At 36.5% G+C, this 24879-nt stretch overlaps 1 protein-coding gene across 1 annotated transcript in view; it reads right to left on the bottom strand.

Annotated features, from left to right (window-relative positions):
- Positions 1-24879, bottom strand: part of LRP1B (LDL receptor related protein 1B) — a 1834206-nt gene that overhangs the window by 201139 nt on the left and 1608188 nt on the right. Inside the window, exon 67 of the mRNA XM_052653145.1 lies at positions 4639-4755. Coding sequence (XP_052509105.1) covers positions 4639-4755 — 117 coding nt within the window. The remainder of the gene's footprint in view (positions 1-4638; positions 4756-24879) is intronic.

Here is a 24879-nt window from a genome sequence, read left to right as displayed (position 1 = left end):
AGTTCAAGGTTATAAATAAAATTGTATAGCCAGTAGATCAAAGTATTTGCCCAACAAATCCACAGAATACTTGATCTATAGAGACTTGCTTTAACATTTTTAATTATTCTGTTCCAATAGGGGAGTAAAGGAACTGAGAGACCTGCTTTAAAAAAGCGTTTTTCAGTACAAATGGAAATTCTGTATGTGCTACCATGTTTTTAAAAAAAAGTCCGAAATAATAATCCTGAGTTATTTATATATACACAAATATCATCAAGGAATGGGGTAGCTAATGTGTTTCTAATTCTCATCTAAATGCCTTAGAAGCTTTTCCCACCAGTTCTCTCAAAAAGAAATTCTCTCTTGAAGAAAATGTAATTTTGTTATGAGAGAAGATCCTAAGTTATTGTATTCTCTTATCATTTACCTTGCCATTAATCTTTTGGGGATAAAGTAAAGGATGAATTTTTAGAACTTGGCACGATAGCATTTTTCTTGCAAAAAAGAACCAAAAAATGACTATACCTGGAACATAACCCATTTGGAAATAAAATTTGAATGTGGCATTTTCCCTAATATTTCTGAAATGTTCTTCCTACATTGCCTTGGTCTGATATTACCTATTCCTGAGATCAAAGGAGATAGGGAATCCCATACATGAAGGATTAACCAGGTTTTTCACAAATCTCATCTAAAGCTAGACTGACAGCCAAGAAGCCTTTACAGAGCATGTTTCAGAAGGCTGATCTGGATTCTATAGTAAAGATACAAAATAGGGGCATCATATAAACTGGTCACTCCCTTTGATAGTAGTGAAGGCATAAACATCCTGCCTTGGAATTGAAAGGAGCTATAGCAGACGATTTCACAAAATCTAAGAAGCTATAGTCAGAAAATAAAAGCAACTTTCAAAGCCATAGAGTTAGTGGCAGAGAATAAAAGCTTCCAGACTCCAATTTCTCTACTCAGTATATTATCATATACTCTTGGTGATAAGTTCAAAAGTTATATCAGTGTGAGTGTGAGCATCTGAGGAGAATTTTTAGAATACAATTAGTATAACTGTCATGCTATACAAATAATCTTCTGATATAAATTCAGTGTGAAAGTACTAGAAATTCAAATAAGGCAGATGCAGCTTCTTGACATAAACCTCTATCTAGTTGATCAAATTATTTGGTACTTTAAAATCCATTGGAGTGCCAGTTACTTTTTAATAATGCAAAGTTATGAAATAATTTTATTTTGTATATCAATTACTTAGAAGGCAGACATACCATATATATTTGTTGGTGATGAAAATAGTACAGATGCTCAGATTTTTAAAATATTTCCAAACCTTTGCTCCAGATTACTAAATGACTTCAATAACAATGAAATTTTCTTATTTTTAAGAGAAGAAACCATTGCTGAAGTAAAATGTCCCTGCTGAACACTTCACAAGGGAAATGATCATCATTAGATGATGAAATGACAATGGGCTAATTATCCTATGTAGATATAAAAAATTAGAAGGCATATTAAACTAAAACATAGCTGGCAGTTAATTGCTCTGCTGCTATTCCAACTCTTTCCATATCTATGCCTGGAATATTTCCAACTCAATTTAAAATGTTAATTCATTATAAGAGATTCATAAACAAAGAAGCCCAAAAGCAAATTTTATAGTAAATTGCTAATATTATAAATATGTGTCAGGCACTGTGCCGATCATGGGACATTGTCCTACTTCTTCAACCATCTCCAGATATTTAAATAGGAACACAGAAACGTATGATAAATAAATGAGACAATCAAATGTGAGTGAATTTTTTGGCATAATAGTATGTGAGCCTTTAAAAAAAATAGCTTGCTATTGTGTAAGACTGACTAACTATCTCTGGTATGTTTCACTACTTAATAAAGGCTAACAATAAATGACAAATGTGCATTAAAATGCATATCTTTGACTAATGGACATTTAGAAAACATGATACCACTGCCTTCTTGAGTATACTGTTGTCATCTATATGTAACTATATATAAAATGATGAGACGTATATAATATGTAGTCATAATTGCAGTACATATTATATCATGTGTATATAATGATAATAGTTTTGTTGTAATTTTATACATATTATTTTAATAGTTTCAATATATAATAAGACATTGGAAATATCTTAAAAGCATTTTAATACAGCAACAGTATTTTTTTCTAAGGCTGACTTCTACAGGACTAATCTCTTGGTGCTCCCTATAGATATATTGTATTTTTTTATTCTTCAGAGACTCAGCTTCTGTCTATGTAGAACTGATGGCGTTTTCAATGCTTAAATCTTCCCATTTTTCTGGCCTAGTCAAGATGGTATATTCAAACCCCACTTAATGATCTACAGCCCTTGATCCTTACTCTTAAACATTCTTCCATGTTTAACATGCTATCTACTCTGACGTTTATCCTGTGTACACCTTCTATTCTTCCATGTCACAACTATAATATGCTTCATTCTCATTCACTGCCATCTTTTCTTGCCAAATTCATCAATATCGCTTGTCTTAGTAGGAACTAAAAGAGGTCCACACATAATTGGGTATTTTATACTGCAATACTTAATACTGCAGTCTATTCCCTTGCTTTTTCTTCAGGGCTCTGTGACTACAGTGATTTATCACTAAGTTTCCATGGTGACAAGTGAGATGCAATTGTTCCTTCTGCTAGCTCTCTTGCTTCAAATGATGACTTTTAGGAGATGTCACCAAAATGATATTTGGCCACTTAGGAAACCCCAGGAGACTCAGAAACCAGCTATCTCAACTCTTCATTCTTCCCCTTCCTGTCTCATTAAAACAGCAACCTAACTTCTCATGCCATTTAAATTACCACTTGAATAAAGGGCCTTCCAAGATGTGAGTCTCCATGTTGCCTTTCCACCTCCTTCTCTTGTTTTCAATATCCTTTAGTTACAGATGCTCCCTTTCAGACATATCATTTATAAAAGTGAAAGCCACTCAGTAGTGTCAGACTCTTTGCGATTCCATGGACTCTACAGTCCATGGAATTCTCCAGGCCAGAATACTAGAGTGGGTAGCCTTTCCATTCTCCAGGGTATCTTCCTAACCCAAGGATTGAACCCAAGTCTCCAGCACTGCAGGCAGTCTCTTTACCAGCTGTGCCACAAGCGAAGTCCAAGAATACTGGAGTGGGTAACCTATCTGTTCCCCAGCGGATCTTCCCGACCCAGGAATCGAACTAGGGTCTCCTGCATTGCAGGTGGATTCTTTACCAATGGAGCCATCAGGGAAGCCAAAATAACATTGATAATTAACACTAAATTTTCCAAAACTAAGCTGAGTAGTTAATCTGTGTATTTAAGCTCTGAAATGAAATTAAAATAAATAAGAAGTACATGCATAATTGTTTCTTTTTTGAAATCACTCCTCTAGTCTTACCACCATTAGATCTTTATTTTAATCACTGGACAGAATCTGAGAACTGCTATATAATTTTTTTTAAATTAATGATTAAAGAAATCCAGAACAATCTAATAAATCTCTGCAATGCACTTTACCTTTCTAAAGAGTATAATCAGTTGGGAGATATTTATATGAAGATGGAGTAATAAAGGTTTCTATATTCAAAGTATTTCATAATCATATTATCCAGAGATTTCATACTTCAGGTCCCTGATCCTCAAATACTGGTCAGATTAAGTTTTGAAAGTGACTCAAACCATTAGTTGATATTTTGCAAACTGAATATCCAAGTGGTTTATTAAGGCTGTGATTCCACTGATTGTATGCTTTTATATAATATATCCCAACACTTTAATGTAACAATTCCTATTTTGTCTCCTGTATCATGGGAAATGAATGTTCTAAGTCCAATGTATAAGAGTAGATATTATTATCATAAAACTCTTTTGGGAAGTAGTAGAATGTTAATATTTAATAATAGATTTTGATTATTATCTTACTTTGAACATGATTATACTGCCTTTTTGTTTAAACAGCAGTATAAGAAAGTGCTGGTGAGAAATACATTCAGAAATGAATGCTAGAAGATAGAGATACTGTCACAATTTTACATACTGTCATGCTTTTTACAAACTAAAATTGCTGGCTAATTAATATTTTTTAAACTTATTACATAAAAATGCAGAAGGCAGATGATGAAAATTGCTTTATTCTATTTTCAGAGAAAAGCATCCTGAATACATATGGTGTTCACCACTCCAGAGAGAATAAATGATATTTCACTGAAAGATGCTCATGGGTGAATTTGTAGTGTAAATGGATTTGAGACTGAAATAAAATGAATACCATCGGTTAAAGAATGATATGTTTTGTGTCTCCACATCATTCAGCTCTTTCTATGAACTTGCATCAGGGTTTCTTTCATTGCATACTAACAGGTTGCATTAAACCTCATGATACTTTCATACCAATCCTGATAACTGTAAGAAAATAACTCCCAGGATGAGCCATTTCAATAATTCTACCATTTGAGATTCAGGTCAATTTAGTGTGAATATTCTTGTTCAAATGTGAATATATGTATAAAAATGTGAGCTGCAAGACAGGTTCAAATTCATATCTTAACTAAACTAAAAATTGCTATCCTGCTTATTGAATAGGCTGTCAAGCTTGCAACATTCTCAAGCAAGAGTTACTTACTACAATTTTCTTCATCTGAATTATCACTGCAGTCATTTTGGCTATCACACCGCCAGTGATCTGGAATACAGTTGTTGTTTTTACACTGGAATTCATGAGGACCACAAGTCTTTTTATCTGTAATGGAAAGAACCAGAATTTGCATTGTTGGCTTCCATAAAGATATCCCTCATGGTGTCCTTACTGCTGTGTGAATCCAGGGGACATGACATTTCCTAGGACCTCAAGTCAGTTCTTAACTGAGAAGCATTCCTAGGAAAAATTGAAGGCAAATTCTGACTAATATTTCATTGTGAGCTAATTACAAAGCAACTGACTGGACCATCCACTCAACACAAATCAGTCAATAAAAATAAAGATCAAGATTATTGAAAACTATCCTTCTCTTTAAGATACTCCTTCTCTAAGCCCTCTTCTATTTTTGCTATAAAGTAGCAGCCATAAAGAAATAGTTATTAACCAAACTGTGTAGTTGCCATCCTGTCTTCCTTGTTTAGAAGTTCTTACTCAAAATTTACCTATGGTCAGCTGATCTAAATGTACAGATTACAATAGTGCCTAAGTAAAGATCTTATAAGTTCTTAAAATGCCAGTGTGTCTGAACCTCTAAATAATCCCATTGAGTATCAGGAAATGTATTAACTAGCCCTTCACTTTACAAATGCTAAGGCAGATATTCCTAGAAGTTTAAGAATTTGATGCATTTTCACTACCACTAAATGACACAGCCAATTAAAAAAACAAAAGGTGTGTGTTGACTCCTGATTTGCTGTTCTTTACAAAAAATCTGTGTCCATAGGATCCAGAATAAAAATTTACATAATAAGAATTTATGCAAAGTTTAGATCTGATATTTAAAATTTTTCATGACTAATATCCAACTGTTTATAATCTACTCCATTGCTTCTTAAACTCTAATATGTGCATACATTAATTATTGGGAATTTTGCTAACATGGAAATTGTGATTGAGTAGATCTAAAATTCTAACAAGTTCTCTAAGTGATAATATCATCTTTGATCTATGAAACACACTGAGTTAGCAAGGTCAAAGCATCAAGATGATATAAATTCAAGTACATAAAATAATAAGAGTATTGATGTCAATGCACAATTTAAGATTTTCTTTTCACATACTTAGATCAACTCTTTTTTTGCTCAGTCATGTTAGAGATGGATAGTGAAGTGTTAAAATGATTGAGATTGCTAAACTAAATTTACTAAGGGAGAGGAGAAGCTATTTGGTGGCGATTGCTACTCTTTACTGCAAATTGCATTTTACAAAATTCAAATTTAAATAATATTACGAAAATAAAAGTGTTTTAGGTTTAATTAAGAAAATCAGGTAATGATCATATATTGAAGATCCAGGCCACCTGCTGGGTATGGATTTTCATAAACATGATCACACTCAATCTTCATAACATTTCTAAGAAGTATTATTACATGCATTTAAGTAAATGAGATGTAAATCTTAAGAGTTTAAATGATTTCTCCAATTTTACTAAGGTCTTAGATGGCAAAGGAGGAATTTTTATCCAATTCTGCTCCAGAAACATTTTATATTTTTGTAGAAATTCTCATGATAGACCTCAATTGCACTGTTTTACCAATGTGTGTGTATTAGATATAGCCTAATAAATATATGCATACAGATAGAGAGAGAGGGAGAGATAATATTCCCCTCCCCCTCTTCCATCCTGCCTGCATACCTGCCTGTCTGGTAATGATTACTCAGAATTTAACTGTGTCACTCTGTTGAGTACTGTGTTTCATAATATATCCTTTTGCCTGTGCTATATACCTAACTTCAGATTCAAAAATTGGTCCAAAATTTACAAAAGTTCTAATGTAGCATTATTCACACCTCAATCAAGCAACATGCTAAGATATTGGAATTTAAATAACCCTTGAAGATATTGTATCTGATACTGAACTATTTAGATAGTTACTTCATTTTGGAAATTAAAACAAATTCCTCTAAAACTAATACTATAGGTAACAGTAGTTTTATTTATTCCTTGCCATGTGTTGCTTGCATTATTTAAAATATTGTTAAATTTTTAGAATAGAGGAATGTAAGAAAGCAATCTGGATCAGAGAAATAGACCATTTGACTTAGTATTACTTTGTACCCAGGCAATTCTCCATGATTACAAAAGGTTAACAATCAGAACCGAGTATCAGTATAATGGGTTTTTAAGTTTTCTCCCCTAAATTGTATCATATTTTGTGTTTGAAAGATACTTACACTTACAAGTTACAGTTATAAGTTCACTACAGTTCATTGCTAAGGTTTCCATTTGGGGTGTTGCAGAAAGAGTCACATGAAAATGTTAATTGCTTTATGTAAGGTTATTTGAATTTTATGTTTCCAAGCTATTTAACTTTTTGATCCATGACACTGCTTATAAACATTACAAATATAAACTATATAAACTATATAGGTATAAACAGCAGTTCTTGAATTGGTTACACATTAAAGTCACCAAGGGAACGTTAAAAAATCCCTCTGCCCAGTCCATCTCCATAGCAATAAAATCAGATTCTCTGGGGTGGAACCCACATATCAGTATTTTTATTAAAGCAAGCTGAGTGATTCCAATGAGCAGCCAATACTGAAAATCACTGAACCTCAAAACCGATTGTAGAACAGAACATATATAGTTCCAAATTGTAATACTCCAGAAAAATACTCACAATATGTAGAGTTTTCTATTCATTCATATTGTTAAGTAGAAATGGAACAATGTTTTCATTTTTTGATATAAATTTGGAGAAGACAAATATAGTATTTGAAAACTTGTTTTCTTTTTTTAATATATTTTCATATGAGTTGTAGATACTCAGAAACAAATTGGATCCTCCCAGAAAGGTGGAGTGAGGGACCATCAAAAGAGAAAACTGTTTGTAATATATACTATATGGGGCTTCTTTATATGTGTACTGCCTAGTTCTCAAAAGAGAGAAAAGAATCTGGTTCTGTGATGCCTTGTGGAATAAGAACTGAGGAAGTGGACTGAGAAACAGGGGTGAAAGATAGATTTAGTTTTCTCTTTATACCAAAAGGAAGCCAAAGGAAGCTATAAACTGCTGAATTAATAACTGAATTTGGAATGTTACCACACGATGTGTCAGACAGAGAGTTTCAATAGAGGAAGTCAACTGGGGGTCCCGGCCAGCAATGTCGGACCTTGCAATAGAAGCAAAAATTTGCAAACTACCACTTCAGGCTTAAGCTCAAAGCAAAATTTATTAAAGCATAGATATACTTTCAGAGAGAGAGAGAACAGGAATGTTTTTGAAAAGTAAAACCAGCCTGCCTATACAGGCTTAGGGTCTTCCCAGGTGGCACTAGTGGGAAAGAACCCTCCTGCCAATGCAGGAGACATAAGAGACGGAGGTTCCATCCCTGTGTCAGGATGATCCTCTGGAGGAGAGCATGGCAACCCACTTCAGTATTTTTGCCTGGAGAATACCATGGGCAGAGGAGCCTGGTGGGCTGCAGTTCGTAGAGTCTCAGAGTCAGACATGACTGATGTGACTTAAACCACATGCATACAGGCTTCAGGTTGTTTATAAGTTGTTCTTTGAGGAGGTGAAATGTAATCATGGATGAAAGATGAAATAGCTATTTGATTGACTGCCCTGATATCTGTAACTCATTCATTAATGCTCATGTACCTATCCTTGGTTCACTAAGAAAAACCCATCATGGGTGTGTCTGCAGGGTAGATTTTATTATAATGTTGGTATATATTAAGTCTGAGTTTACTAGAAGTTCCACGCCTATCTAGTCAGGGCATGCAATGCCCAGGGCCTTCCCTTATGTTACTGTGCTCCCTCTTTATAAGTTGCTCACCAACCAACCAGGGTTTCACAGGTTCTGGGTGAAGTCAGAGGAGGGTCTCCAGATGGTTGGGGCCTAACTGGTTGTCCCTCAAGCGAGAGTCCTCAGACAGATGGTGCTTAGCTGAATTATCCCCCTCTTGTTTCTTTCACCTCTGTCACTTCCTCATTGCTAATGTCTAACTACCTGATAGGATTGGCATAGGATACAACATCAATGCATATGTTTATTATATATCTAAATATCCACAATAACAAAAAATTAAACTTTTACAATGGTATCAATGAAACAACAAATACCCAGGAATAAAGCTAGCGAAATTTGTGCAAGACCAAGCTGGTTTTAGAAAAGGCAGAGGAACCAGAGATCAAATTGCCAGCATCCGCTGGATCATGGAAAAAGCAAGAGAGTTCCAGAAAAACATCAATTTCTGCTTTATTGACTATGCCAAAGCCTTTGACTGTGTGGATCACAATAAACTGTGGAAAATTCTGAAAGAGATGGGAATACCAGACCACCTGACCTGCCTCTTGAGAAATCTGTATGCAGATCAGGAAGAAACAGTTAGAACTGGACATGGAACAACAGATTGGTTTCAAATAGGAAAAGGAGTACGTCAAGGATGTATATTGTCATCCTGCTTATTTAACTTCTATGCAGAGTACATCATGAGAAATGCTGGACTAGAAGAAACACAAGCTGGAATCAAGATTGCTGGGAGAAATATCAATAACCTCAGATATGCAGATGACACCACCCATATGGCAGAAAGTGAAGGGGAACTAAAAAGCCTCTTGGTGAAAGTGAAAGAGGAGAGTGAAAAGTTGGCTTAAAGCTCAACATTCAGAAAACGAAGATCATAGCATCCGGTCCCATCACTTCATGGCAAATAGATGGGGAAACAGTGGAAACAGTGTCAGACTTTATTTTTTTGGGCTCCAAAATCACTGCAGATGTTGACTGCAGCCATGAACTTAAAAGACGCTTGCTCCTTGGAAGAAAAGTTATGACCAACCTAGATAGCATATTCAAAAGCAGAGACATTACTTTGCCAACTAAGGTCCGTCTAGTCAAGGCTGTGATTTTCCTGTGTCATGTATGGATGTGAGAATTGGACTGTGAAGAAGGCTGAGCGCCGAAGAATTGATGCTTTTGAACTGTGTTGTTGGAGAAGACTCTTGAGAGTCCCTTGGACTGCAAGGAGATCCAACCAGTCCATTCTGAAGGAGATCAGCCCTGGGATTTCTTTGGAAGGAATGATGCTAAAGCTGAAACGCCAGTACTTTGGCCACCTCATGGGAAGAGTTGACTCATAGGAAAAGACTCTGATGCTGGGAGGGATTGGGGGCAGGAGGAAAAGGGGATGACAGAGGATGAGATGGCTGGATGGCATCACGGACTTGATGGATGTGAGTCTGAGTGAACTCTGGGAGTTGGTGATGGACAGGGAGGCCTGGCATGCTGCGATTCATGGGGTCCAAAGAGTCGATCATGACTGAGCGACTGAACTGAACTGATACTGAAAACCATAAAGCATTGCTGAGAGAAAGTTAATATGTCCAGGAAAATGCAGTGATATCTATATTCATTGACTAGAAGACTCAAATTGCTATAGCTTTCTCTAAATGAATTTACAGAATTAATGAAACCCTTACTAAAATTCCAGCAAGTTACTTTTGAAGGGATAGGTTATCCTAATCTAATTATTCTTAAGAAATTGATTATCGTAAAATTATTTGGAATGCCAAGGATCTAGAACAATCAGCCAATACTGAAAAAAGAACTTAGCTAGAGTATTTACCGTACCTGATTTTAATTTACTTTAAAGTTACAGTATCAAGAGAGTATTAAACAAAATGAAACCAGAAATATGTCTACACATATAGTTAACTGATTTTCGACAAAGGCTCTAAATCAATTTAATGGGAAGAGGAAAGTCTTTTTTAGCAACTATTATTAAAATAACTGCCATCTATATGAAAAAGATAAATCTCAACCCACCATACCCATACACAAAAATGAATCTCAGTTGATCGTAAGTGTAATATAAAGCTTCTAGAATATAGGAAAATATTTGCATAATCTTGTAGTAGGCAAAGATTGCTTGCTTACTAGGTCGCTTCAGTCATATCCAACTCTTTGGGTCCCCATGGACTAGGGCCCTCCAGGCTCCTCTGTCCATGGGATTCTCCAGGAAAGAATACTTGAGTGAGTTTCCATGCCCTTCTCTGATTTCTTAGAACACATAAAATAATAATCAAAAAAATTGGTAAATTGAACTTAAGCAAAATTAAACTTTTTTATTCTCTAGAAGATATCATTAAGAAAAACGAACTGACAAACTTTTCTTCATATTAAAAAGTGAAATATTGAAATATGGAGTTTTTGTTGATCATGTTAATATTCTTCTGTAATCATCACTATCTATCCTCCAGTTCAGAAAACACAAAGATTACAGGCAGCTGGGTAACATGCAATGATTCTTGTTACAAAAAAGTAATGTAGTCTCAGAAACACTGAAGCAAAAAGAATTATGATAACAATGAAACTGAGCCTCCGTCATGGAAGCTCCTTGTTTCTTTCTCCTGACTCTAACATCATAGAGTTAGAAGTATGGGGTTAGAATTGGAGTTCGCACCTTCTTTTCTATTGATAGAAAATCTTATCTACTACCTGGGGGCAGGATAACTGTTGGTTATCAAAACATAACCTCTTTATTATAGACATCGTTATGTTCTTTATTTAAATCAACCTTATACAGTTTTGATCTCTCACTCTAAATCTGCCTCCAGGTCTCTTTTAGCATCATATAGAAATGAATATACCTATATATGCTGCCAGCAAATATTCTAAAGCTCATTGACTGGTTATGAGTTCCTCAACAGTGATGACGCAAGTTGACTCTTCCTTATGTTCTATAATAGGGAGGGTTTACTGACACATAATTTTTTGGTTGACATAAACATAGTAGATATATAACATTATTACTGGCTCTTTTGGGTCATGTTGAAATTACTATTTCCACCACTGGTGAAGCTATTATTCATGGACCACTGCCTCCTCTGTCACAAAGGGAAGATCTGTGACCCAAGGTGGACTCTTCCCTTAGAACACAATTAGTCTGCAAAAATAACATGTTACTGATATTCAAAAACATTTAATTTATAACTTAAACCTAATAGATGATTCTTCTCTTTTAATATTAAAGAAGTATGAAGGAGCACAGTGCAGGGATTGTATGGTGGCTAGATAATATCCTGAGGAACACAGATTTCTATCATTCTGCTCCACCATCCTAAGTAATGGCTACCATTTTTCTTAGTCACTTCATGGCCCAAGATGACTACTAGTGCTTGAGTCATCACACTGCAGGCCTGAAGGAGGACAGAAGGGCAAAACAAGAAGGCTTTTTAAGAAAACTCCCCCAAAATATTCATCCTGGAAGTCCCACCAAAGACTTCTGGTTACATTTCAAAGGTCAGAACTTAGTCATATGACAATATCTAGCTTCAAGGGATGATGAGAAATGTGATGACTTACTCTGAATAACAATGCATCAACAAAAGATTTAGGCTTCTGTTTCTAAAGGGGAAATAAAAATGGGTAGATTGATGGGCAATTTAGGAGTCTCTGTCAATAAGTAAATGAGACTAATTAAAATCATTTGAGGTGATCTCCATGGCTGCTGAAAGGGAGAGGATTTCTTCTCTTTCATGATTACAAGTATTATAACCTCAAGTTTCCATGGGTCATTTAAAAACCATGTAGAGTACACCCATCTAAGAAGCCAAAGTAAGTAATAGTCCAAAACTGGAGGAAAAGATAAGCCTCTGATGACTCTATGTGAATTCTTAAATCCAAATCGTGCCTGAAGTCAACTCTATCCACTCCTTGAAAGTGAGGCAGAAAATTTATTTCCCCACTGGTTTGTGTTGAATTTCTATCTTTTACAGACAAGAGTCCTAACTGATATAAATACCATACTATATTTTGCTTAGAAATAGTATGGACTCCTAATAGTAATATTCTTCTCTGTATGTGATGATTTATGTAATTTCCAAAGTATTTCATTGGCTTATAATTACCTGGGAAATGCAGTCTCATTCTACAAGTAGTCTCAGAATTAGTCTCTATTTAAAAATGATTTGCAAACTCAGGCTTCCATGAAAATGGGAGTTGGTAAACCTTTTTTGAGCATATTCTCTACATGACAAACGTGATTATAGCATTTAGTGATATTGATTATCTAGAAAGCTCCAGGTTGCCTTGCAGTGTCTGGTAGATCTGAAAATTAATTTCATGTTACTTCTCATCAATCAGGGTAATATTCCTCAATGAGCACTTACATGCACAACCTGTTCTTCTAGGGGAAGTGGAAATAATATGTGAATGCACCAGCAGTTGAGAATAACAATGCCAGCTGTAGCTTGTCCCAGTGGGATTCTCTTAGTTCTGTTTTGCTTTTGAATTTTTGATTTTTTAAAACTTTTACATTAGTCTCTACAGGTAGAGAAGATAAAGGCTTTAAGTAAAACAAAGTAACAATGACATATTTTCTTTACAAAGAGGTGAATCTATAATAAGCTAGCTCTCGAGAAGCTCCAATCATAGCATTTTTAAAATTGCATTTTAATGCAATGTATGTAATTTTCAGCAAAAATTTTTTGAATGCATATTATGCAGTTTTAGAAATTATCATATTACATCCTGTAATGCCATCTATCACACTTGACAAGAATTTGTGATTTGTTTTTTAATTTAGAAACTCATATTGTAAACTTAGGGGGGTGAAGTGAGGGGAGCTCGTTCCAGTATGCATCTAAAACATAGTTTTCTTTTCGTTTATCTCCAATACCCTAAAACCTTAGAGTCACAATTTATATCATTCACAATGCTTAGGAGAAACACTGCTTTTTGTGTAGAGGAAAGGGTGTATGAAAAGAAGCATGTTTTAGCAATAGCATTGTCTGGTGGCCAATTTCACTTTATGCTAGCCTACCTAAAGTCTTTATTGTCATATCATCTCTTATTTTCATATGAAAAATCATTTCAATAGAGAAGATAATGGAAAGTCATGATAACAGCGTAGACTCTATTTTTAAGGACTCAAATAACAGCTGTAAGGAAGTTACTGGAAAAGGATAAAAAGAAGAAGTAGATATAGTTGTGCCAGATGAGAGGGACCAACAGTTGTCAGTCTTAGACTCTAACCTAATTATGGGGATATATGGTAGGATGCTCTCTTGCCTCTTACATACTTAGACAGTCTTTAATATTCCCATCTTCCATTTTTTTCCTTTAAAATGAATTTAAAAGCATATTTATATCTGATATAAACTGAAAACAAAGGTTTTGTTGTAAATTCATGGTGGGAACAGAAGAGAAACAACACGTTGAGCTATTCAGGGTCCCTCAAATGGAGGGATATCCTCAGATTCTTGAACCCCAAAGTAAATGAAGTCTTGTTCTGGTGTATGGATTTTTGAAATGCATGCTGTCAGTGCCCCAGCTACAATCTTTGGTACTCATCACCCCTGTCTATGCTAATCCAATGACTTTCGTTTTTTTTTAAAAAAAACCTGGAATTTAGTTGCTTTACAGCGTTGTGCTTCTGCTGCACAATGAAGTAAATTAGCTATATGTATACACATATCCCCTCCCTCTTGAACCTACCTCCCATCTACCCCTACATCACACCCCTACATCCCACCCTCTCTTTCATCACAGAGCATAACAGAGCTCCCTGTTAAGCCAGTGGCTTCTAATTACAAGCATGTGGGACTCTCTGCTTGGCCCTGATCTGGAAGTGCTTTTTAGGGCACTATGCCCTTCTCTTCCTTGGAGCTGTGTTAAACAAATGACTGACAGGATCTGGTGAATAAATATCTCAGCTCTCTCCTTTGTTTAGGGTAACTGATTATTCTACACTATCTTACAGAATTTCCTTGTAGAATGGATCTCATTCCTGCAATAAATTGCTCAATAATGTACTTTCTATTCCCCCTTCCCTTCCTTGGTTAACTGCCCATCATTAATGATTTGTGGAATCATTTCCCCAATAAATCACTTTTATTCAAAATCTTGTGAATGCAAGTTCTAATTCTAGGAAAACTCAACATAAGAGAGGATGTACTGTGCTGTGCTTAATCGTATCTAACTCTTTGTGTCCCCATTGACTGTAGCCCGCCAGGCTCCTCTGTCCATGTGGATTCTCTCGGCAAGAATACTGAAGTGCATTGCCTTTTCCTCCTCCAGGGGATCTTCCCAACCCAGGGATCGAACCCAGGTCTCCCACATTGCAGGTGGATTCTGTACCTTCTGATCCACCAGGGAAGGGGGTGATGATATATATTGTCATTTAGTCAACAAACATGAATTAATGCCTATCATGTACTTGGCACTGTTCTGAGCTCATAGGGTTTACAGTAATGAAGAAAACTGGCATAAATTCCTACCCTCATTGAATTTATATACTAATGGCCAAGTGGTGATTTGAGACTAGTAAGATAAAACAAAAACGGCAACAACAACAACAAAAACGTTGACTGGAGGGTAAAGAGTGCTATAGTGAGAAACAGAGAAGAGAATAGAGAATGTGTGTGGAAGGGGGGATTTCAAATGATAGTCTGCAAATGCTATATTAAGAAAGTGACCTTGGGCTTTCTCTGTTGGTCCAGTGGCTAAGACTCTACACTCCCATTACAGGGGGCCAGAGTTCAATCCTTGGTCGGGGAACTAGATCCCACACACTACAACTAAAGATTCTATTAGCACAGCCAAATAAATAAATACTTTTTTTTTTTCTTTAAAAGATAGTTTTAAAATAAAGTAACCTTGAAAATTGGCAAAGAGGCAAGGGTTGAACCATGTTACATCCCAGGAAGAAATAGGACCTTGAAAGAATAAGCAGGCCTGGAAAGTCCAGGAAAACAGGGAGGTGAAGGTGGCTGAAGGAGAGGAAACAGGTCAACTTCAGCAAGAGTGCTGGGAGAGATCAGGAAGACAGTCCATTGGTGCAGATAGGCACTGACGCTAATCAAGGCTTTGTACAGAACTTCTCTTGTTTCTCTTCCTTGGATGAGAGCATCTATATTTGGCCACTTTCTTTTTGACAAATGAATTTGAAATACATTTTAAAATGTATGCCAAAATAAAGACGGAAATTTGAATGACTGCTAAATGGTTATAGCAATACAGAAACCCCAATCTTAGAAACACCATGATGGATTCTTTGGTCTGCATATATTCTGGATAATTACCTTTTTCTCAGCTTTTGTGTCATACTTACAAAGCTTATCAGCTTACATACTTACAAAGCTTATCAGTAGCATACACTGATAAAGGTATGCTAGGTACAAAAGCAAGCCAAATTCATCTCTGAAAGAAAACTGAGACTCCTACAGAATGAAATGCACCTAGGGACAAGATTTATTGACTAGAGGTCAATAATTTGATTTACTGACTAGACTTACTGCATAAAAGTACCAAATAGGTTTATCATTTCAACCAGAATTGTATTTCCTTTTTTATAGCACCAGCATTTTTTTATTTCATTGTGGTTGGTACATCAAAATTAGGTTATACAAAGAGATTTGTAAGTAAATATTGTTATGAGCAATCTTTTAAAATTGATATTAATATTTTCAGATTCCAGTTTGAATTTTATGCTTTAGTTTGCAAACAACAATAGCACCTAGTATTTGTTGACTATTTTATCTAAGTTCAAGGATAACCTTGATTCATGTGATCCACCGAGCAACTCAGAAAGGAATGTATATTGAACAACTGAGAATACTAAACCTCACATTACAATAAATTACTTGTCCCAAAGCCCACAGCTCTTAAACTGCAAAACCAGGTCTTGAATTCATATAATCTTATTAATACCTATACTATAAACCATACTGAATCCCTCCAAAAAAAAAAAAGTTCTCCACTGCTTCCTTCTTTTGCCACTTTATTCCAAGATCTCAGTTTTACGGACTAAATGATGACTAAAATTGCATACATGTCAAAAGTTGAGCTAAAGTGAACTCAAGGGAAACACAGTTGCCTTTATAAAACCCTGAAGCTGCAAAAGGTCTAACCTCAGAGGGAAAAATATTATATTTGTGTAAGGAGTGTAATTTACACTCAGAGATAAATATGGACAAAATTTCAAAGTCTTCAGTGATAAGATTTGTTATTTCTGAACTGTGTGAACTTAAAAAAAAGATAATTTGGCATACATTCTAATTTGAGGAAAACAATTTTGCTTATTAAAAAAATATGGGGGTCTGTCTCTGTTTCAGTGCAAAACGTGTCCGTTACTTGACTTACAGTTCAACCAGGTGCTACATATCAGTAAATGATCATATCAGCCTTTATCTCATCATTTCTTGTTGGCTGCCTAGTCAGCAAGGTATTGATTTGTTTTTTAAGATTCTGCTTACAGTACATGATTGTTTACTTGGCTTACTCCCAAATGTCTTTAAAAACCTTAATAGTGCACTTCCATGTTAGATGGCTTTATTCACCTTTTAATAAGCCTGCTTGCCTATGTTAATATTAATATATAATATATATAATATATTATTATTATTTTATATATATTAATATTATATTATTAACATTATATATTATATTACAATATAATATATATTATGTTATTAATATTATTAATATTATATTAATATATTATTATAATAATATATTAATATCTCATCTGCTTCCAGATACATATTTCTCAGAGAGACAACAGGTTATGAAAAGAAATGAAAAAAACAAAAAGACACAAAACACAGTGCTTGGGCTGAATTTAACCTGGGAATTTAAATAAATTCAAATAAAATTCACATTTTAATTCAGCCATTAGACCCATGCAGAAAGCAAAGTTTCTCAATGGAAAACATGAATCATCATTAAACCTGCATTAATTTAGCTCACCCAAATATTCTTTCAAGTTCTAATGTGTCACTATAAACAATGAAGAATCAGAATTGTTCTTTATATTACACTTTATTAAATCTAAGAAAGAAAAGAATCATCACTATAAAACATACATCCATGATGGGATATATTATCAAATTAATCAAATTATTATCCACAGTGGAGGCAAACTGAAAGTATTGTTACAGGACAAGGTTAAAACCTCTGACTGGGAATAGCTACTAAGCAGAAGGAAAAGCAAGAGGAACCCACTGACTTAGCGGTTGGTTTGATTCATTAGAGACATGGTTTCCAATGTATCCATTCACCTACCACCTTCATTAATTTACCATTTTTCCAGTATCATCTATACCGGTATTTATTTAATACATTTTTAAACGGCTTAACTTGCTAATATTAAACTCCACCATGAGCCACAGATTATTGATATCATGATCTAATATGCTAGTGTTTATATTTTAAATCTTTGTAAGATACAAAATTACTCTGTGTAATTAGCATCACCGACTCAATGGACATCAGTTTAGTTCAGTCGCTCAGTCGGGTCCGACTCTTTGCGACCCCATGAATCGCAGCAGGCCAGGCCTCCTTGTCTATTACCAACTCCAAAGTTCACTCAGACTCACGTCCATTGAGTCAGTGATGCCATCCAGCCATCTCATCCTCTGTCATCCCCTTCTCCTCCTGCCCCCAATCCCTCCCAGCATCAGATTCCAGGAGATAGTGAAGGATAAGGAAGCTTAGTGTGTTGAAGTCCATGGAGTCACAAAAGGTCTAACACAACTTAGCAGCTAAACAACAACAATTACTCTGTGTACTATGTGAAGTCATCCCTTGTTTAGATGTTATGTGCTTGCTATAAATCCAGAATTATTGCTTTAGGGCAGTTTTTTCCAACTATTTTAAAGAGTAAAACACACATACAAACACACACTTATACACACACACACACAGAATCATACACGTGAATTAGAGACCTCTTATTGACAATGTGTGTGTGCTTGCTAAGTCACTTCAGTTGTGTCCGACTCTTTGCTGCCCCAAGGATCGTAGCCTCCCATGTTTCTCTTTCCATTGCATTCTACAGGCAAGAATACTGGAGTGGGTTGCCATGTCTTCCTCCAGGGTATCTTCTCCACCCAGGGAGTGAACCCGCATCTCTTAATCTCCTGCATTCTCAGGGGGGTTCTTTACCACTAGCGCCATCTGGGATGCCCCTTGTTGAAAGTACTTGTGAAAGTGAAAGTTGTTCAGTCATGTATGACTCTTTGGGACCCCACGAGCTGTACAGTCCATGAAATTCTCCAGGCCAGAATACTGGAGTGGGTAGTTTTTCCCTTTTCCAGGGGATCTTCCCAACCCAGGGATCAAACCCAGGTCTCCCTCACTGCAGGCAGATTCTTTACCAGCTGAGCCACAAGGGAAGACCAAAAGTACTTGTAGTTTAACACAATTATCTTATATTATATACTTTAGGTGCTACTGTGGACTCAACAGGATTTTTGTAATAACATTTAGGTGTTCTGGGTCTGCAACTGATTTTCTTTCCCCAGGGCACTGACACGTTTCTCTTACAAAAGAAACTTATCAAAATAAATAAATAAATAATAAATAAATCAAGTTCAGGTCAGTTGCTCAGTCTTGTCCGACTCTTTGTGACCCCATGGACTGCAGCATGCCAGGCCACCCTGCCCATTAGCAACTACCAGAGTCCACTCAAATTCATGTCCATCGAGTTGGTAATGCCATATAAACAACTCACTTCTGTCATCCCCTTCTCCTCCCACCCTCAATCTTTCCCAGCATCAGGGTCTTTTCAATGAGTCAGCTATTCTCAACAGGTGGCCAAAGTATTGGAGTTGCAGCTTCAGCATCAGTCCTTCCAATGAATATTCAGGACTGATTTCCTTTAGGGTGGACTGGTTAGATCTTCCTGCAGTCCAAAGGACTCTCAAGAGTTTTCTCCAACACCACAGTTCAAAAGCATCAATTCTTTGGCACTCAAGCTTTCTTTATAGTCCAACTCTCACATCCACACATGAATACCGGAAAAACTATAGCTTTGACTAGATGGACCTTTGTTGGCAAAGTAATGTCTTTACTTTTTAATATGCTGTTTAGATTTTTCATAACTTTTCTTCCAAAGAGCAAGTGACTTTTAATATCATGGCTCCAGTAATTGCTGACCATGATATATCATTACACAGATCAAGCTTATGATTTTTGTAATTTAGTAATTTTGGGAATTTGTGACTGTGGTAATTATTCTTTTAGTTCAGCTCAGTCGCTCAGTCGTGTCCGACTCTGTGTGATCCCAAGAATAGCAGCACACCAGGCCTCCCTGTCCATCACCAACTCCCGAAGTTCACTCAGACTCACGTCCATGGAGTCCGTGATGCCATCTAGCCATCTCATCCTCAGTCGTCCCCTTCTCCTGCTGCCCCTAGTCCCTCCCACTATCAGAGTCTTTTCCAATGAGTCAATTCTTCCCATGAGGTGGCCAAAGTACTGGCGTTTCAGCTTTAGCATCATTCCTTCCAAAGAAATCCCAGGGCTGATCTCCTTCACAATGGACTGGTTGGATCTCCTTGCAGTCCAAGGGACTCTCAAGAGTCTTCTCCAGTACCACAGTTCAAAAGCATCCATTCTTCGACGCTCAGCCTTCTTCACAGTCCAACTCTCACATCCATACATGACCACAGGAAAAACCATAGCCTTGACTAGATGGACCTTAGTCGACAAAGTAATGTCTCTGCTTTTCAATATGCTATCTAGGTTGGTCATAACTTTTCTTCCAAGGAGTAAGCATCTTTTAATTTCATGGCTGCAATCACTATCTGTAGTGATTTTGGAGCCCAAAAAAATAAAGTCTGACACTGTTTCCACTGTTTCCTCATCTATTTCTCATGAAGTGATGGGACCGGATGCCATGATCTTCATTTTCTGAATGTTGAGCTTTAAGTCAACTTTTTCACTCTCCACTTTCACTTTCATCAAGAGGCTTTTTAGTTCCTCTTCACTTTCTGCCATAAGGGTGGTGTCATCTGCATATCTGAGCTTATTGATATTTCTCCCAGCAATCTTGATTCCAGCTTGTGTTTCTTCCAGTCCAGCGTTTCTCATGATGTACTCTGCATAGAAGTTAAATAAGCAGGGTGACAATATATAGCCTTGACATACTCCTCTTCCTGTTTGGAACCAGTCTGTTGTTCCATGTCCAGTTCTTAGTGTTGCTTCCTGACCTGCATACAGATTTCTCAAGAGGCAGGTCAGGTGGTCTGGTATTCCCATCTCTTTCAGAATTTTCCACAGTTTATTGTGATCCACACAGTCAAAGGCTTTGGCATAGTCAATAAAGCAGAAATAGATGTTTTTCTGGAACTCTCTTGCTTTTTCCATGATCCAGCAGATGTTGGCAGTTTGATCTCTGGTTCCTCTGCCTTTTCTAAAACTAGCTTGAACATCATGAAGTTCACGGTTCACATACTGCTGAAGCCTGGCTTGGAGAGTTTTGAGCATTACTTTACTAGTGTGTGAGATGAGTGCAATTGTGCGGTAGTTTGAGCATTTTTGGCATTGCCTTTCTTTGGCATTAGAATGAAAACTGACCTTTTCCAGTCCTGTGGCCACTGCTGAGTTTTCCAAACTTGCTGGCATATTGAGTGCAGCACTTTCACAGCATCATCTTTCACGTTTTGAAACAGCTCTACTGGAATTCCACCAACTCCACCAGCTTTGTTCGTAGTGATGCTTTCTAAGGCCCACTTGACTTCACATCACAGGATGTCTGGCTCTAGATGAGAGATCACACCATCGTGATTATCTTGGTCATGAAGATCTTTTTTGTACAGTTCTTCTGTGTGTTCTTGCCACCTCTTCTTAATATCTTCTGCTTCTGTTAGGTCCATACCATTTCTGTCCTTTTTCAAGCCCATCTTTGCATGAAATGTTCCCTTGGTATCTCTAATTTTCTTGAAAAGATCTCTAGTCTTTCCCATTCAGTTCTTTCTCCCTATTTCTTTGCATTGATTGCTGAAGAAGGCTTTCTTATCTCTTTTTGCTCTTCTTTGGAACTCTGCATTCAGATGCTTATATCTTTCCTTTTCTCCTTTGCTTTTCACCTCTCCTCTTTTCACAGCTATTAGTAAGGCCTCCCCAGACAGCCATTTTGCTTTTTGCATCTCTTTTCCATGGAGATGGTCTTGATCCCTGTCTCCTCTACAGTGTCACAAACCTCATTCCATAGTTCATCAGGCACTCTATCTTTCAGATCTAGGCCCTTAAATCTGTTTCTCACTTCCACTGTATAATCATAAGGGATTTGATTTAGGTCTTACCTGAATGGTCTAGCGGTTTTCCCTACTTTCTTCAATTTGAGCCTGAATTTGGCAATAAAGAGTTCATGATCCGAGCCACAGTCTCATCCCGGTCTTGTTTTTGCTGACCATATAGAGCTTCTCCATCTTTGGCTGCAAAGAATATAATCAATCTGATTTCGGTGTTGACCATCTGGCGTTGTCCATGTGTAGAGTCTTCTCTTGTGTTGTTGGAAGAGGGTGTTTGCATGTTGTTGTTCAGTCGCTAAGTCATGTCCAATTTTTTTCAACCCTACGAACTACAGCATGCCAAGCTCTTCTGTCCTCTACTAACTGCCAGAGTTTGCTCAAATTCATGTTCATTGAGTCCACGATGCTATCTAACCATCTCATCCTCTGCCACCCTCTACTTCTTTTGCCTTCAATCTTTCCCAGCATCAGGGTCTTTTCCAATGAGTCAGCTCTTTGCATCATGTCACCAAAGTATTGGAGCTTCAACTTCCAGTGAATATTCAGGGTTGATTTCCTTTAGGATTGACTGGTTGGATTTCCTTGTTGTCTGAGGGACTCTCAACAGTCTTCTCTAGCATCACAGCTCAAACGTATCAATTCTTTGGTGCTCAGCCTTCTGTATGGTCAAACTCTCAGATCCATACATGACTACTGGGAAAAGCATAGCTTTGACTATATGGACCTTTATTGACAATGTGGCATCTCTGCTTTTTAATATGCTGTCTTGGTTTGTCATAGCTTTACTTCCAAGGATCAAGTGTCATTTAATTTCATGGCTGCAGTCACTGAATGATTTTGGAGCATAAGAAAATAAAATCTGTCCCTGGTTCCAGTTTTTCCCCTTCTATTTGCCATGAAGTGAAGTGATGAAACCAGATGCCATGATCTTAGTTTTTTAATGTTGTTTTACAAGCCAGCTTAAGAGCATTGTTATGTGATATAAACATTCAACTGAACAATGGGTAGGAAAAAAGTCATCAGAATTTTCACCAAAATTATAAAGGTAGATAAATGCTTAATCCCTGGAATTCTGTGATTTTTCCCATAAAAGTTAGATAAAGATTTTCCTTTTGGTAAAAGGAATATGCATATCACTCGTAATGAAGGTAGAAGAGAGTCAGAATTCAATTATCTAGGTAACATATTTGAGAAGGGAAAGATATTTATAATGACTACTGGACATGGAACAACAGAATGAATCCAAATAGGAAAAGAAGCATGTCAAGGCTGTATATTGTCACTCTGCCTATTTAACTTATGTGCAGAGTACATCATGAAAAATGCTGGGCTGGATGAAGCACAAGCTGGAGTCAAGATTACCAGGAGATATATCAATAACCTCAGAAATTCAGATGCCATCACCCTTATGGCAGAAAGTGAAGAAAACTGAAGAGACTCTTGATGAAAGTGAAAGAAGAGAGTGAAAAAGTTGGCTTAAAGTTCAACTTTCAGAAAACTAAGATCATGGCATCCAGTCCCATCACTTCATGGCAAATAGATGGGGAAAGAGTGGAAACAGTGGCTGACTTTATTTTGGGGGGCTCTAAAATCATTGCAGATGGTGACTGCTACCATGAAATTAAAAGACACTTACTCCTTGGGAGGAAAGTTGTGACCAATCTAGACAGCATATTAAAAAGCAGCAACATTATTTTGCCAAAAAAGGTCCCTCTAATCAAGGCTATGGTTTTTCCAGTAGTCATGTATGGATGTGAGAGTTGGACTATAAAGAAAGCTTAGCACTGAAGAATTAATGCTTTTGAATTGTGGTGTTGGAGAAGACTCTTGAGTGTCCCTTGACAGGCAAGGAGATCCAACCAGTCCATCCTAAAGATCAGTCCTGGGTGTTCATTGGAAGGACTGATGCTGAAGCTGAAACTCCAATACTATGGCCACTTTATGTGAAAAACTGACTCATTTGAAAAGACCTTGATGATGGGAAATACTGAAGGTGGGACGAGAAGTGGATGTCAGAGGATAAGATGGTTGTATGGCATCACTGACTTGATGGACATGAGTCTGTGTAAACTCCAGGAGCTGGGGATGGACAGGGAGGCCTGGCATGTTGCAGTCCATGGGGTTGCAAAGAGTTGGACATGACTGAGCAAATGAACTGAACTGAACTGAACTACATTTATTGATTGAGATCTTATTAGTATTGGGAAGAAAATAAAGGAGGAATGAGCTGCAAAGAGAAGCTAAGAGGAAAGAACAATTATGAAGAGATAGGAGGTGAAGAGGTGGAGAAGGAAGATGGAGGAAGGAGAAACTGGAGTTAAAATTCCTGGAAGAAGTAAAGAAAAAAATTTCTTACTCTATTCAAACTGAAGAATATTTGAAAGACTTAAGAAAACTTAGGTTTGTAGATCTATGAATTAAAGAAATTTATCAATCATTTTGTTTTGTAGAACATTAAATCTGAGTTGAGGGTAAAAACAGGTACATAGAAAACTGAGATTTTCTTGGCTTACAATGCTAATAAATAAACTGTAATTCAGAAACAGTGAGTCAAATTTTGTTCCACCAGAGATCTGAACCAAATTTCTTGTATCTAGATGAAAAGTGTTTAATAAATAAATATAATACATACATCAAATTTCTATAATTTTTCTGTATCTATATGAGAAAACATTTTATTGAATTCATTATTTTAATAGAAACTTTTAAAACAGTTTCAGTTAAAAATTAAACTGATATCCTGCTTAGTTACGAATGCATTCTTTGCGTTATATAGTTTCTCTCCTTTTGGGCATAGAAATGAACTTCAATAAAAACTGATCATTAAAAAAATTTAAACAATTTAGGTGGCTAATTTAAAAAATAAGATCATGGCATCTGGTCCCATCACTTCATGGGAAATAGATGGGGAAACAATGGAAACAGTGTCAGACTTTATATTTTTGGGCTTCAAAATCACGACAGATGGTGATTGCAGCCATGAAATTAAAAGACGCTTACTCCTTGGAAGAAAAGTTATGACCAATCTGGAGAGCATATTCAAAAGCAGAGACATTACTTTGCCAACAAAGGTCCATCTAGTCAAGGCTATGGTTTTTCCAGTAGTCATGTATGGATATGAGAGTTGGACTGTGAAGAAAGCTGAGCACCGAAGAATTGATGCTTTTGAACTGTGGTG

The sequence above is a fragment of the Budorcas taxicolor genome, chromosome 2 (assembly GCF_023091745.1).
Source record: "Budorcas taxicolor isolate Tak-1 chromosome 2, Takin1.1, whole genome shotgun sequence".
NCBI lineage: Eukaryota > Metazoa > Chordata > Mammalia > Artiodactyla > Bovidae > Budorcas > Budorcas taxicolor.
This window is presented reverse-complemented; position numbering and strand designations above follow the sequence as displayed.